At 39.0% G+C, this 13,304-nt stretch overlaps 1 protein-coding gene across 1 annotated transcript in view; it reads right to left on the bottom strand.

The window, feature by feature from the left end:
• Positions 1-5,187: 5,187 nt before the first annotated feature.
• The window catches only part of LOC126426980 (triosephosphate isomerase B), a 57,128-nt gene continuing 49,011 nt past the window's right edge, over positions 5,188-13,304 (bottom strand). The window contains exon 5 of the mRNA XM_050089138.1: positions 5,188-5,601. Coding sequence (XP_049945095.1) covers positions 5,392-5,601 — 210 coding nt within the window. The 3' untranslated portion in view covers positions 5,188-5,391. The remainder of the gene's footprint in view (positions 5,602-13,304) is intronic.

Genomic DNA, 13,304 nt, shown 5'->3' on the forward strand with positions numbered 1-13,304 from the left:
TTGGTTACATGTTATGTAGATCACTGGAGTGATATCTTTTATTGAAATGTGTAACTAGTCAGTTTACAGCATGTTGTTGTTGTTGTTGTTGTGGTCTTCAGTCCTGAGACTGGTTTGATGCAGCTCTCCATGCTACTCTATCCTGTGCAAGCTTCTTCATCTCCCAGTACCTACTGCAACCTACATCCTTCTGAATCTGCTTAGTGTATTAATCTCTTGGTCTCCCTCTACGATTTTTACCCTCCACGCTGCCCTCCAATACTAAATTGGTGATCCCTTGATGCCTCAGAACATGTCCTACCAACCGATCCCTTCTTCTGGTCAAGTTGCGCCACAAACTTCTCTTCTCCCCAATCCTATTCAATACTTCCTCATTAGTTATGTGATCTACCCATCTAATCTTCAGCATTCTTCTGTAGCACCACATTTCGAAAGCTTCTATTCTCTTCTTGTCCAGACTATTTATCGTCCATGTTTCACTTCCATACATGGCTACACTCCATACAAATACTTTCAGAAATGACTTCCTGACACTTAAATCAATACTGGATGTTAACAAATTTCTCTTCTTCAGAAACGCTTTCCTTGCCATTGCCAGCCTACATTTTATATCCTCTCTACTTCGACCATCATCAGTTATTTTGCTCCCCAAATAGCAAAACTCCTTTACTACTTTAAGTGCCTCATTTCCTAATCTAATTCCCTCAGCATCACCCGACTTAATTAGACTACATTCCATTATCCTTGTTTTGCTTTTGTTGATGTTCATCTTATATCCTCCTTTCAAGACACTGTCCATTCCATTCAACTGCTCTTCCAAGTCCTTTGCTGTCTCTGACAGAATTACAATGTCATCGGCGAACCTCAAAGTTTTTATTTCTTCTCCATGAATTTTAATACCTACTCCGAATTTTTCTTTTGTTTCCTTTACTGCTTGCTCAATATACAGATTGAACAACATCGGGGACAGGCTACAACCCTGTCTCACTCCTTTCCCAACCACTGCTTCCCTTTCATGCCCCTCGACTCTTATAACTGCCATCTGGTTTCTGTACAAATTGTAAATAGCCTTTCGCTCCCTGTATTTTACCCCTGCCATCTTTAGAATTTGAAAGAGAGTATTCCAGTCAACATTGTCAAAAGCTTTCTCTAAGTCTACAAATGATAGAAACGTAGGTTTGCCTTTCCTTAATCTTTCTTCTAAGATAAGTCGTAAGGTCAGTATTGCCTCACGTGTTCCAGTGTTTCTACGGAATCCAAACTGATCTTCCCCGAGGTTGGCTTCTACTAGTTTTTCCATTCGTCTGTAAAGAATTCGTGTTAGTATTTTGCAGCTGTGACTTATTAAGCTGATAGTTCGGTAATTTTCACATCTGTCAACACCTGCTTTCTTTGGGATTGGAATTATTATATTCTTCTTGAAGTCTGAGGGTATTTCGCCTGTTTCATACATCTTGCTCACCAGAGTTTTGTCAGGACTGGCTCTCCCACGGCCGTCAGTAGTTCCAATGGAATATTGTCTACTCCGGGGGCTTTGCTTCGACTCAGGTCTTTCAGTGCTCTGTCAAACTCTTCACGCAGTATCATATCTCCCATTTCATCTTCATCTACATCCTCTTCCATTTCCATAATATTGTCCTCAAGTACATCGCCCTTGTATAGACCCTCTATATACTCCTTCCACCTTTCTGCTTTCCCTTCTTTGCTTAGAACTGGGTTTCCATCTGAGCTCTTGATATTCATACAAGTCGTTCTCTTATCTCCAAAGGTCTCTTTAATTTTCCTGTAGGCGGTATCTATCTTACCCCTAGTGAGATAGGCCTCTACATCCTTACATTTGTCCTCTAGCCATCCCTGCTTAGCCATTTTGCACTTCCTGTCGATCTCATTTTTGAGACGTTTGTATTCCTTTTTGCCTGTTTCACTTACTGCATTTTTATATTTTCTCCTTTCATCAATTAAATTCAATATTTCTTCTGTTACCCAAGGATTTGTACTAGCCCTCGTCTTTTTACCTACTTGATCCTCTGCTGCCTTCACTACTTCATCCCTCAAAGCTACCCATTCTTCTTCTACTGTATTTATTTCCCCCATTCCTGTCAATTGCTCCCTTATGCTCTCCCTGGATCTCTGTACAACCTCTGGTTCTTTTAGTTTATCCAGGTCCCATCTCCTTAAATTCCCACCTTTTTGCAGTTTCTTCAGTTTTAATCTACAGATCATAACCAATAGATTGTGGTCAGAGTCCACATCTGCCCCTGGAAATGTCTTACAATTTAAAACCTGGTTCCTAAATCTCTGTCTTACCATTATATAATCTATCTGATACCTTTTAGTATCTCCAGGGTTCTTCCATGTATATAACCTTCTTTCATGATTCTTAAACCAAGTGTTAGTTATGATTATGTTGTGCTCTGTGCAAAATTCTACCAGGCGGCTTCCTCTTTCACATACAGCATATGTATATGTTTTTAATGAACATACTTTTTCGGACTACTCCTGCAACTACACTTGTAAAAAAAACTTCCTAAGCTACCAATTTTTAAATGTAAAGCAATCCACGGAACAGAAGAAGCTGCCCAAAAGAGATGATGTTAAATTAGATTTAAAATTGCTTTGCTACTTGTCTAACATTTTATGTTTTTGGCCAATGATCAAAAATGTTTGCTGTATATTCAACTCCTTTTGGACCCACTGAAAACAATAATAATGGGTAATACTATTAAATGTCAGTTTTCATTCAGTGTTTTAGGCACAGACATCATATGTAGATGAAGATGAAATGGGAGATATGATACTGCGTGAAGAGTTTGACAGAGCACTGAAAGACCTAAGTCGAAACAAGGCCCCCGGAGTAGACAACATTCCATTAGAACTGACAGCCTTGGGAGAGCCAGTCCTGACAAAACTCTACCATTTGGTGAGCAAGATGTATGTGACAGGCGAAATACCCTCAGACTTCAAGAAGAATATAATAATTCCAATCCCATAGAAAGCAGGTGTTGACAGATGTGAAAATTACTGAACTGTCAGTTTAATAAGTCACAGCTGCAAAATACTAACGCGAATTCTTTACAGACAAATGGAAAAACTGGTAGAAGCCGACCTTGAGGAAGATCAGTTTGGATTCCGTAGAAACGTTGGAACACGTGAGGCAATACTGACCCTACGACTTATCTTAGAAGAAAGATTAAGGAAAGACAAACCTACATTTCTTAGAGAAAGCTTTTGACAATGTTGATTGGAATACTCTTTTTCAAATTCTGAAGGTGGCAGGGGTAAAATACAGGGAGTGAAAGGCTATTTACAATTTGTACAGAAAGCAGATGGCAGTTATAAGAGTCGAGGGGCACGAAAGCGAAGCAGTGGATGGGAAGGGAGTGAGACAGGGTTGTAGCCTCTCCCCGATGTTATTCAATCTGTATATTGAGCAAGCAGTGAAGGAAACAAACGAAAAATTCGGAGTAGGTATTAAAATCCATGGATAAGAAATAAAAACGTTGAGATTCGTCGATGACATTAGAATTCTGTCAGAGACAGCAAAGGACTTGGAAGAGCAGTTGAACAGAAGGAATAGTGTCTTGAAGAAAGGAGGATGTAAGATGAACATCAACAAAATCTTAACGAGGATAATGGAATGTAGTCGAATTAAGTCGGATGATGCTGAGGGAATTAGATTAGGAAATGAGACACTTAAAGTAGTAAAGGAGTTTTGCTATTTGGGGAGCAAAATAACTGATGATGGTCGAAGTAGAGAGGATATAAAATGTAGACTGGCAATGGCAAGGAAAGCGTTTCTGAAGAAGAAAAATTTGTTAACATCGAGTGTGGATTTAAATGTCAGGAAGTCGTTTCTGAAAGTATTTGTATGGAGTGTAGCCATGTACGGAAGTGAAACGTGGACGATAAATAGTTTAGAAAAGAAGAGAATAGAAGCTTTCGAAATGTGGTGCTACAGAAGAATGCTGAAGATTAGATGGGTAGATCACATAACTAATGAGGAGGTACTGAATAGGATTGGGGAGAAAAGGAGTTTGTGGCACAACTTGACCAGAAGAAGGGATCGGTTTGTAGTACATGTTCTGAGACATCGAGGGATCACCAATTTAGAATTGGAGGGCAGCGTGGAGGGTAAAAATCGTAGAGGGAGACCAAGAGATGAATACACTAAGCAGATTCAGAAGGATGTAGGCTGCAGTAGGTACTGGGAGAAGAAGATTGCACAGGATAGAGTAGCATGGAGAGCTGCATCAAACCAATCTAAGGACTGAAGACCACAACAACAACAACAACAACATCATCATATTCTTCTCAAAATTTGGTGGATTACTTAGGATGAATTTCATTCGTCAACCTATACATTCCGATGGTGCAGTTAAAAAGCTTAACTCCTTGAAGAGGTACCTACATATGATGACAATGGGTGAACACCACATTATTATTGCTTCTCATTTTTGGGCAATCAATACTTTTTTCGAAGTGGTGAGTTACTCCAGAAAATTATTCCATATGACATTGTGTGGAAATGTGAAAATACGTCGGAAGGTTCATTCGTTTGTTCCCAAGACTAGCAATTATATAAAGAAAAAAGTAGATGTACTTAACTGTTTGAGCAGCTCAGTAATACAATTCTTCCAGTTCAAATGTCCAACAATATGTGCACCCAAAAATTTGGTCTATTCTACTCTGTCTAATAACTTTTATTCACGTGCTACATTGGTTGTTGGTATGACTATTTGTTGTACATAACTGAACATAGTGTATTTTCTCAAAAATTTGGGACAGTCAATTTTCTGAGAAAAGCTTGATTATTTGAAAAACATTACTAACAATCTCTTCAGTTGCTAATGGGATTTACTGTACTGCTGATCCCTTGTCCTTTGCTGATTCCAACAATTACAATGTCACTGCCCTTAAGATTTATTTATACTTCCATCTTATACTGCTCACTGTGTACAGAATGAGTAACATAGGTGACTGGTTAAAAATCTGTCTGCCTGTCTTCCTCTCATGTTGCTCAACTCAATTTCGGTATGGTTTCTGTACAATGGTAAGACAACCTTTTGCTCGCTGCATTTTCTGTCCGATAACTTCAAGATTCCAAAAAGAATCTAAGACTAGACACAACAAAACAGTGAATACATTACACCAATTGCTGTTGAACGAGAGGAGGAAAATAACCTCATATTTTGTCCGATAAATACTTTTTTTAATATTTCAGCAACATTTATACATGCAAATGGCATAGCCACTGAATAACATTCTCTGATGTTATGCACAGGAAGTCAACTCAACAACGAAACCTTTGTGCGGGTACGAAGGTAACGTAAGAATGGGAAAGGAATAACAGGTTAACTGGCAGTAGTGTAGCACACCCGTCGATTCGGCCGATCAACAGACACGGGCATTGACGATGTTGACGAACTCCGGCTTGAGTGAGGCGCCGCCCACCAGGAAGCCGTCGATGTCTGCTTCCTGCGCCAGCTCCTTGCAGTTGGCGCCTGTGACGGAGCCACCGTACATTATGCGTGTGTGCTCCGCCACCTGCGGGGACACGTTCGTCGACAGCCACGACCGCAACTGCTGGTGCACCTCTTGAGCCTGCACATTACAGCAATTGCACTCAGCCTCCAGAAAAAACGCAGACAAAAAAGAGTGACAAACTTTGAATAGTACTATAACAGGGCATATACGTGGAGAAGAAGAAAAAAGTCCCGGATTTCCTGGTCAAAATTACACTTTCACCCAAGTGAAAATACACTTTTTCCGTGTTAAGTGACAGTATACTTTTCCTCGGAACTGTAAAACTTATCAATCCATTGAGTGATTATGGTTTTATACACTGTCGTAGAACTTCCCGAACCTTTAGAAAACCAAACTCACTAAATATTAAAAAAAAAAAAAAAATCTTTGATGTGCAGCAACATTTACGCTGCATATTTTGTATTACGAAAGTGTAAATTTAAATTCCACCAAACGCCACATGTTACTATCCGAAGCATTGAAATCAAGATTGCAATGCACTTTTGTAGCCAGTCATAGCTCGTCATGTATCTCGCCAGCCGATGACAGTGGATCTCCTAGCGTAGGATATGTGGTGTAGTCAGCCAATAGCAACATCACTGTTAAGTAGCGCGTACACACAAGCAGGGAAAGTAATTGGTTTACATTAACATACACAGTGTTGCTACAAGAAAAGCAAAGCTTTCATATACAATATTGGTCTGTAAGACTAATAAGCTGCAAGAGAAGCTAAGTTTTCACATATAATGTTCATTTTTATGTGCTTGTTACACTTTAAGGTACATCACACAAATGTGTCAGTAAAATTTTTAATAAAGATGATCTTGTGAGCTCAAAATTTTTCTAAAGGTACGTCCTCAGAGACTTGATTTGTAAATGAGAGTCAAACGCTCTGTGACTTATGAAATTCATCATACATTCTCGCAGATAATTCATCTTGCATTAACTTTGAAAGCAACGCTTTTCAAACAACCATTCGCAATATTTTCCCATGACCTGTTAGAAATAGGTTCGTTTCAGTAGTTGTCAAAGAACGCCAGAAACCGGTGTCACCACGCTTGCGCAGCTATGATGATGCAGGAAGCCCGTATGTTCGTAGGTGTACAACATTAGATCTTGCACTATGCCATAAAAGAAACAAGACATCATCAGAGGATACTCCAAGAACATCGGAATGTTGTGAACCATATTAAAATGCGTAATTCGGCTTAAAGTGTACATTTGTATGTCCAGATTCGGATGTAAATTTTCTTGAGTACCAGTACTGTATTATCTCATCTTTGGTTCTTTATTATAGCATAATGCCATAGGTGCTAGAAGATGAAAACGTGCACTTTTGAAATGCAGCGAACAGTTGAAACTAGCCCATAGTATGGAATTAAACACACTGTTTCAAATAAATTGACTGCCCCAGCGGAAAAGATTAATAAGAGCCAAATTTCTTTAGCAAACTGACAAAAATAACTTTGTTGTTCTGCAAGGCGATTAATGCTTGACTGTCAGAAAGGTGAAGATAAAACCTGAAGCTAACAACATATTTTAGCCTTCCGTAATTATGCAAACTTATTTTAATTCATTTGATAGCTCATGGCCATAGACATCCGTTTTGGAGGAGGAGGAGATTAGTGTTTAACGTCCCGTCGACAACGAGGTCATTAGAGACGGAGCGCAAGCTCGGGTGAGGGAAGGATGTGGAAGGAAATCGGCCGTGCCCCTTCAAAGGAACCATCCTGGCATTTGCCTGAAACGATTTAGGGAAATCACGGAAAACCTAAATCAGGATGGCCAGAGACGGGATTGAACCGTCGTCCTCCCGAATGCGAGTCCAGTGTGCTAACCACTGCGTCACCTCGCTCGGTATATCCATTTTGTTTTCATTTAATGTGAGAGCAACAAATGAAGCGGAAACAGCAAAATCACTACATGTAAACACGGGTCACGTGGAAACTCCCCACTACAACTCAGACTGCTCTGTGGATCAGCCCCGGATCTCTGATATTTCCGAACTGGGGCAGTATTAGATAATCGCACCCAACCACATGTCTGTAGCCAGAAGTGGGAGAAGGTACTTCTCATACGCGACTCAACTGCACATGCACAAGAGCCCGCCCGCAACTGCTCAAACGAATCTAAAGTACACAGTTGTGACGTCACACTCATCGGAGACAGTCTGTTGTTAGGAAGCATTGTATAGTCTTCCCAAAGCCTTTGACACACTTTGCAGTTGGCAAACGCTTTTATGAGCACAGTGTTTTATTGTTGTGTATGATGTATTTACTTTGAGACTTAAGTTTTACTTTTTTTTCCTAGTTATGTTTTGTTGCTGCAGTATTATTCTACAGAAGCGGTATACGGTAATATCCTTTGTTAGAGTATTGGTTCTTACCCGTCAAAATCACAAAAATTTAACTGAAAACTAAAACAATGAAAAATTCCCGGATCTCCTAGTTGTCCAAGGTCGTATAAACCCTGTATAAAGTGTAATATTTTTAAACTCTCAAGGCCAGAAAGATTAAAATTATTAGAATACCCCAGGATATTGTGATGTGATTTTTCAGGATCTGTTAGATAGCCCTATGTTTTATTCCTGTCCACAGACGAAACCTTCAGATGGAGTTGTGATTTGAATGTGAACTGTTGTGTGCACTGGACTGACCGTCCTGGAGAAGTTCTCTGCAGGTGGGTACGATACATTGAAGATATTTGATCTTATAATAGACTGGCTGGGCCTCTCCCTCTCTGATGGATTTTGTTTTAAAAATATCCACACGTGTATGCTACTTATGAATAAGCTACTCATTGTAGCTCTCAGTTAATGTTCCTAGAGGCTACTACTTGTTTCATCAAACCACTTTGTTTGCCAGTTGATTGTTGATGACGGAAGAAAGTGTTCCATGTCAAAGGGGGGCATTACAACCCGGCCGTTTACATTAGCTGCTTCTGGTTTTCCCATTTTCTTGTTCTACAGGCTGTGTACAGTAAAAATTCTTAAAAAGGGCTTGTCAGCATCCACTAAGTAAGAAAGAAATTGAAAAATTCTCATTAAAAAATGGCAGTGATGATTCAAATGTGTAACCCAGTTTTGTTCCTGGAAGTGGTCAAGTTCAGTGAGTGACCAACACTAAAAGTAATGTCGTCATTCCTCCCAGAAATGTGAGTACACTTAACAACACTAATTAAGATTCTCTATCTACTAGTGTGATTAGCTGCGATCCCTCTTCCAGTGAAGCACCACCTAACTATTTGTCAAGAGATGAACAAATAAAATGGGTGAAACACGTTCCCAAACAAAACGTTAACACCAGGTCTCACAACATAGTTATGGGTTTGCCTTGTGCCAGTGGTGAAGCCAGAAATGCTAACACCATTGCCAAGGCCTCGAAACTATTTATCAACAATTTTGATATTCGAGTGCCTCAGGTAAAACCTATTTATATGAAAAAAGAGGAGTTTAAGTTAGTTTTTTTTTTTTTTACATTTCCGGCTTTCTTTATGGAGGCAAAATGAATATGTGGCACAGGGACAGAAATCTTCCCTCCACGCATGTCGCTGTGAATATTTTGCTTTCTTTTGAGATGTGTTATGTTAGATAATATTAACAAGAGAAAATGTAGAAAAAAAAGTGATAAGTTGGCCCCCATATATGAGAGGTGGGGGGAGTTTAGTTTTATGACCAAACTCGATGTTATTTTTTGCCAAATTGGGAGTTTTTGTCAGATTCATCATTTTTTAAATATTGTGTTATTTTCTGCCAAATTCTGTGGTTTTTGTGCCACATTCTGTGCCTTATATATTCTGCATAATTTTTGCCAAAATCTATAATATTTTTTCCCCCAAATTTGATATTAGTTTCTGCCAAATTTGGTAACTTTTCTTGCATATTGCTCAATTTTCATTCTCAGATTTATAAGGTTTTTATACTGGTGTGGCAAAATTTTGTGATATGTTGTAGAAATTGCCGATTTCTTGTTATGCCACATTATTTTTTGTGTTACTGTTTTTGTGAATTTTTCCTGTCCCTATCTATGCACACAGATCAGCCATAACATTATGACTACGTACTCAATAGCCAGTAAGTCCACCTTTGGCTCAGGTAACAGTGGCAATGCATCGTGGCATGCAATGCTCAGTCACTGCGCCAGCGTCCAGTCCCGATGCCATGTCAGATCACCATCTCAGATTCTCACGAAACTTGGCAAAAAGGCAGCAAACGTATAGATTAAGAAAAATTTTATTAAAACCAGGCAATGTAAAATTATCAAAAAATTACACTACACCACCATAATTTCAAATAGCTGTAGCAACTCTTCTAGTTAAGCAAAAATGGTGGGAGAGGTGTCATTTCGCAGCATTTTCCATAAGCTTTCCTATGATGTACAACACAATTGGGTCCGAGATGATTCTTTTTTATATAAAGGAAAATTTTAAGTTCTCGATTTCTCGAAAAGTGCATCTTCAAAAATAATATGTATAATGCTTCACATTATTGTTAATTAATTCCCTAAGTATGAAAGTGGGACTGTCACAGGTTCACACCTTTATAAAATTTCAAAAATTCACATTTCACTAAAAAATGAGATTTTTGTAAAATTTATAGATTTAAGCAAAAATAACATAATTCAATCCTTAATATATCTATGAAACAATGGAAAATCCAGGATGGAACGTAACAATATTATGAAAAGGAAAGTTGCTACTCACCATGTAGTGGAGACTCAGCATCTCTGTTATATGGTGGGTAGCAACTTTCCTTTTCATAATATTGTTAATATATCTATGTGCACATTCAAATCTGATGCTGACACACACATTCCAAATGTCACAAGCAAAACCTGATTTAAACAGTGTGTTTTAAGATTGAACTTCTTGTTAAATACTTCTTTTGTTTCTAATGTTTCATTCCCAGGAATCTGATATATTCTTCCTGTTGGTGTTACTAGGTTTACCTTACAAAGAACATCATTTATGGATAAACACAAAATATCTGAATTTATAGGATATGTGTAAGACAGTGATGGGCCACCTGGGCAAAGGAAGGTACCTTCAATTTCTTTTTTGCCTTAGACAGCAGCAACACATCCATGAATGTCTTTCAAATAAGTCTTTCTGGAGATTTTGTACCTGTTTCAACAGTAGATTCTGTTACGTCTGAAAAAGTCTTTACCCACATATTAGATGTACTCGATGCATTCGGTATGGAAGCGTGTAACTTCTGTGTGCCTTTTATGGAAACAGATTGACTAAAGCGCTCTTCTAGAAATCTCTCAGATGTAATGTTTTTAATTGCCCAATCAAAAAGTTGTTGGGGAGTACGAATTTAGTTGTCACACGGCATCTTCAGAGTTGCTTCTGTTGCTAATTGCTTAACAGTGCCATCAACACCATCACGAGGTCCTTTTCCACAAGCAGAGGCAAAAAAATGCTATTCTGTTTCTTTGGCAAAATCATCTTTGTAGAACCATAAGTTTACAAAATTCTTTTTATTTTTATGCTGGGTTGCACTGCCATCCAGAAAATTGTATAGCTTCTGAACATCAATCTGAAATTTCATTTTTTTTTTTTTAAAAAAAAAAGCTAAGGTAGACAGCTTTGGTATTATGCTCTAGACAGTCTGAAATTATGACAACTCATGAGCTCTTTTGTTTTCTCCTTTGTAATACACTGGTGCTTGATCAATGATAACCCTGGGCCTCATCTTGGATCAAAAAACTGTAATTCTCAGAGAGAAGTCGCATAACAACACATTTGCCCTCATTGAAGTTTTCCTCAATTTTATTTAGAAAACAGCTTTGCTGCTTCACTAGAAAATCATGGAGTATTAATGTAGTCAGTTTTTCAGAAAATAATTCAATGAACCCCAATGAGGTCTTCTGCATTACTTCCAAGTTCCATTTGTCTACTGAAACCGCCTGTCAAAAAGTGATATTCTCAATTACATTATCATCAAATGCACTTTGTAGTGTTCATTTTAATCGGTCACTTCGAAGCAAGAACTACAGTTTCCCAGAATGCAGTGGAACGATGCTGGATTGCACAGCACTTTTGCCAAACAATGTTTATAAATAGACCAATTCTCCGCCAATTAAGATACTGAGCTTAGTGATTGCTATCATTAGTTTGACATTTTGATGTCTAGTGCAAAAACATACTGTGTGTGTTCCACTATAACCAGCTAGAATGCAGTGTTTAGGGCGCCGGTCTGCTGATTTAGAAAACCTGATTTTAACGGGCAGAAATTTAGCTTTCAAACTTTTATATGCATCTTTTAAATTGCACAAAATAAGTCTTTTAGATATTACTGTTCTATCTCCATCTCCCCCCTTCACAGCAAGCCGCACGAATTCTGGATGTGGTTTCACCACGTGTTGAGGACACTCACCATAGCACTCATCGAACAGCCGACAAGTTGTGCCGTTTCAAAAATGCTAATGCTGAGCCTCCGGACCATCCCAACTGTCCAACTTAGACAGATGGCATGCCTTCCCCATTCTACACACGGACAGCACACTCACCGATACTACATTCACAGCGCGTGTGTGATGAAGCTATAACCTGGATGAGTTTATATCGATAGTAGGTCAGTGGTCAAAACATTTTGAATGATCAGTGTATGTTATTATCGAGGTATTCCTGAAAAACTGGAGAAGACATTCCACAACAAGTGAATTCCTTACAGTGGATGAAATGTTACTACATTTGTGAGACGCATTGTGGCATCTGGCCTTTGTGCTGCATACCACACTCGCAGCTGATGCTGCAGACATGAGGACCTGTAGCCCTAGTTGGTCTTTGACCGAGTCAAATCTATTCTCGATTTTAACTGGCGAGTGGAAAATGGTTTTTATGTTGTGCTTCTCTGTTATTCTGGCAATCTCCGCTGTGAGCAGCCCTGCACAGCCACATGGCTTCTTTGGGAGTTTTCTCTTTCTTCTTCTTGCTCAACTGGAGAGTACATCTTATTTGTGCTTATAACTAGCAGCACTTGCAAAAGGTTTCATGCAGACACTGGAACTCATTAGGCAATTTCCTTGTTGCATACAGCCCTCTCATTTTTTTACCAGGCTGGTGAGCCAAGATTTGCATTACACTGGATGATAGCACACACTGGTGTTTGGGTAACGTCCCAGCATGCCATCAGGGTTCTTCTTTATCAAAATATCCTGGAAAAGCAGGCTTCTGTTTTCTTTCACCTCCATAGTAAAGCTGAAGTAACTGCATATGTTTTGAAGGTGGTGCTTTCTTTGCCATGCACCCAAACCACAAATGTTGTCATCCATATACCAGTAGAACACATCTCTTTTCAGATGTACAGTTTTGAGAGCTGTTTGCTCAAACTGTCCTGTACATAGGTTAGCAATGCCACGTGCTACACAGGAACTGATGAATACGTCTACCTGTTCATAGAGTTTTCCAGAATACTAATGATGGAGAACTAATGCTACAACAGTTTCAAAAAGTTGCTCCTGTCCAAGTGTCTATAAGTATCACAGAATCTTCCAGTGATACTTGCAAGAAGAGATATGTGATGTCTAAGATGTCTGGATCACCCTTGTCCAGACAAATTACTTTAAGCATTTTCACAAACTCTGTCAAGTTATCAACATGGTGTGGATAGTGATCCACAAGTGGTTTCAATCGCTATGCCATGTCTCTGGCTTTGCAACACATTTGCAAAATTTCTAGAGCTCGCTATTTGGATGTAGTGGAACTCTCTCTGAATATTTTTGGGAAGTCGTAAAGCCATTGTGGTACTGATGCTATGGGGCACTGCATTCAGACCA

The sequence above is a fragment of the Schistocerca serialis genome, chromosome 11, assembly GCF_023864345.2.
Source record: "Schistocerca serialis cubense isolate TAMUIC-IGC-003099 chromosome 11, iqSchSeri2.2, whole genome shotgun sequence".
NCBI classification, from domain to species: domain Eukaryota; kingdom Metazoa; phylum Arthropoda; class Insecta; order Orthoptera; family Acrididae; genus Schistocerca; species Schistocerca serialis.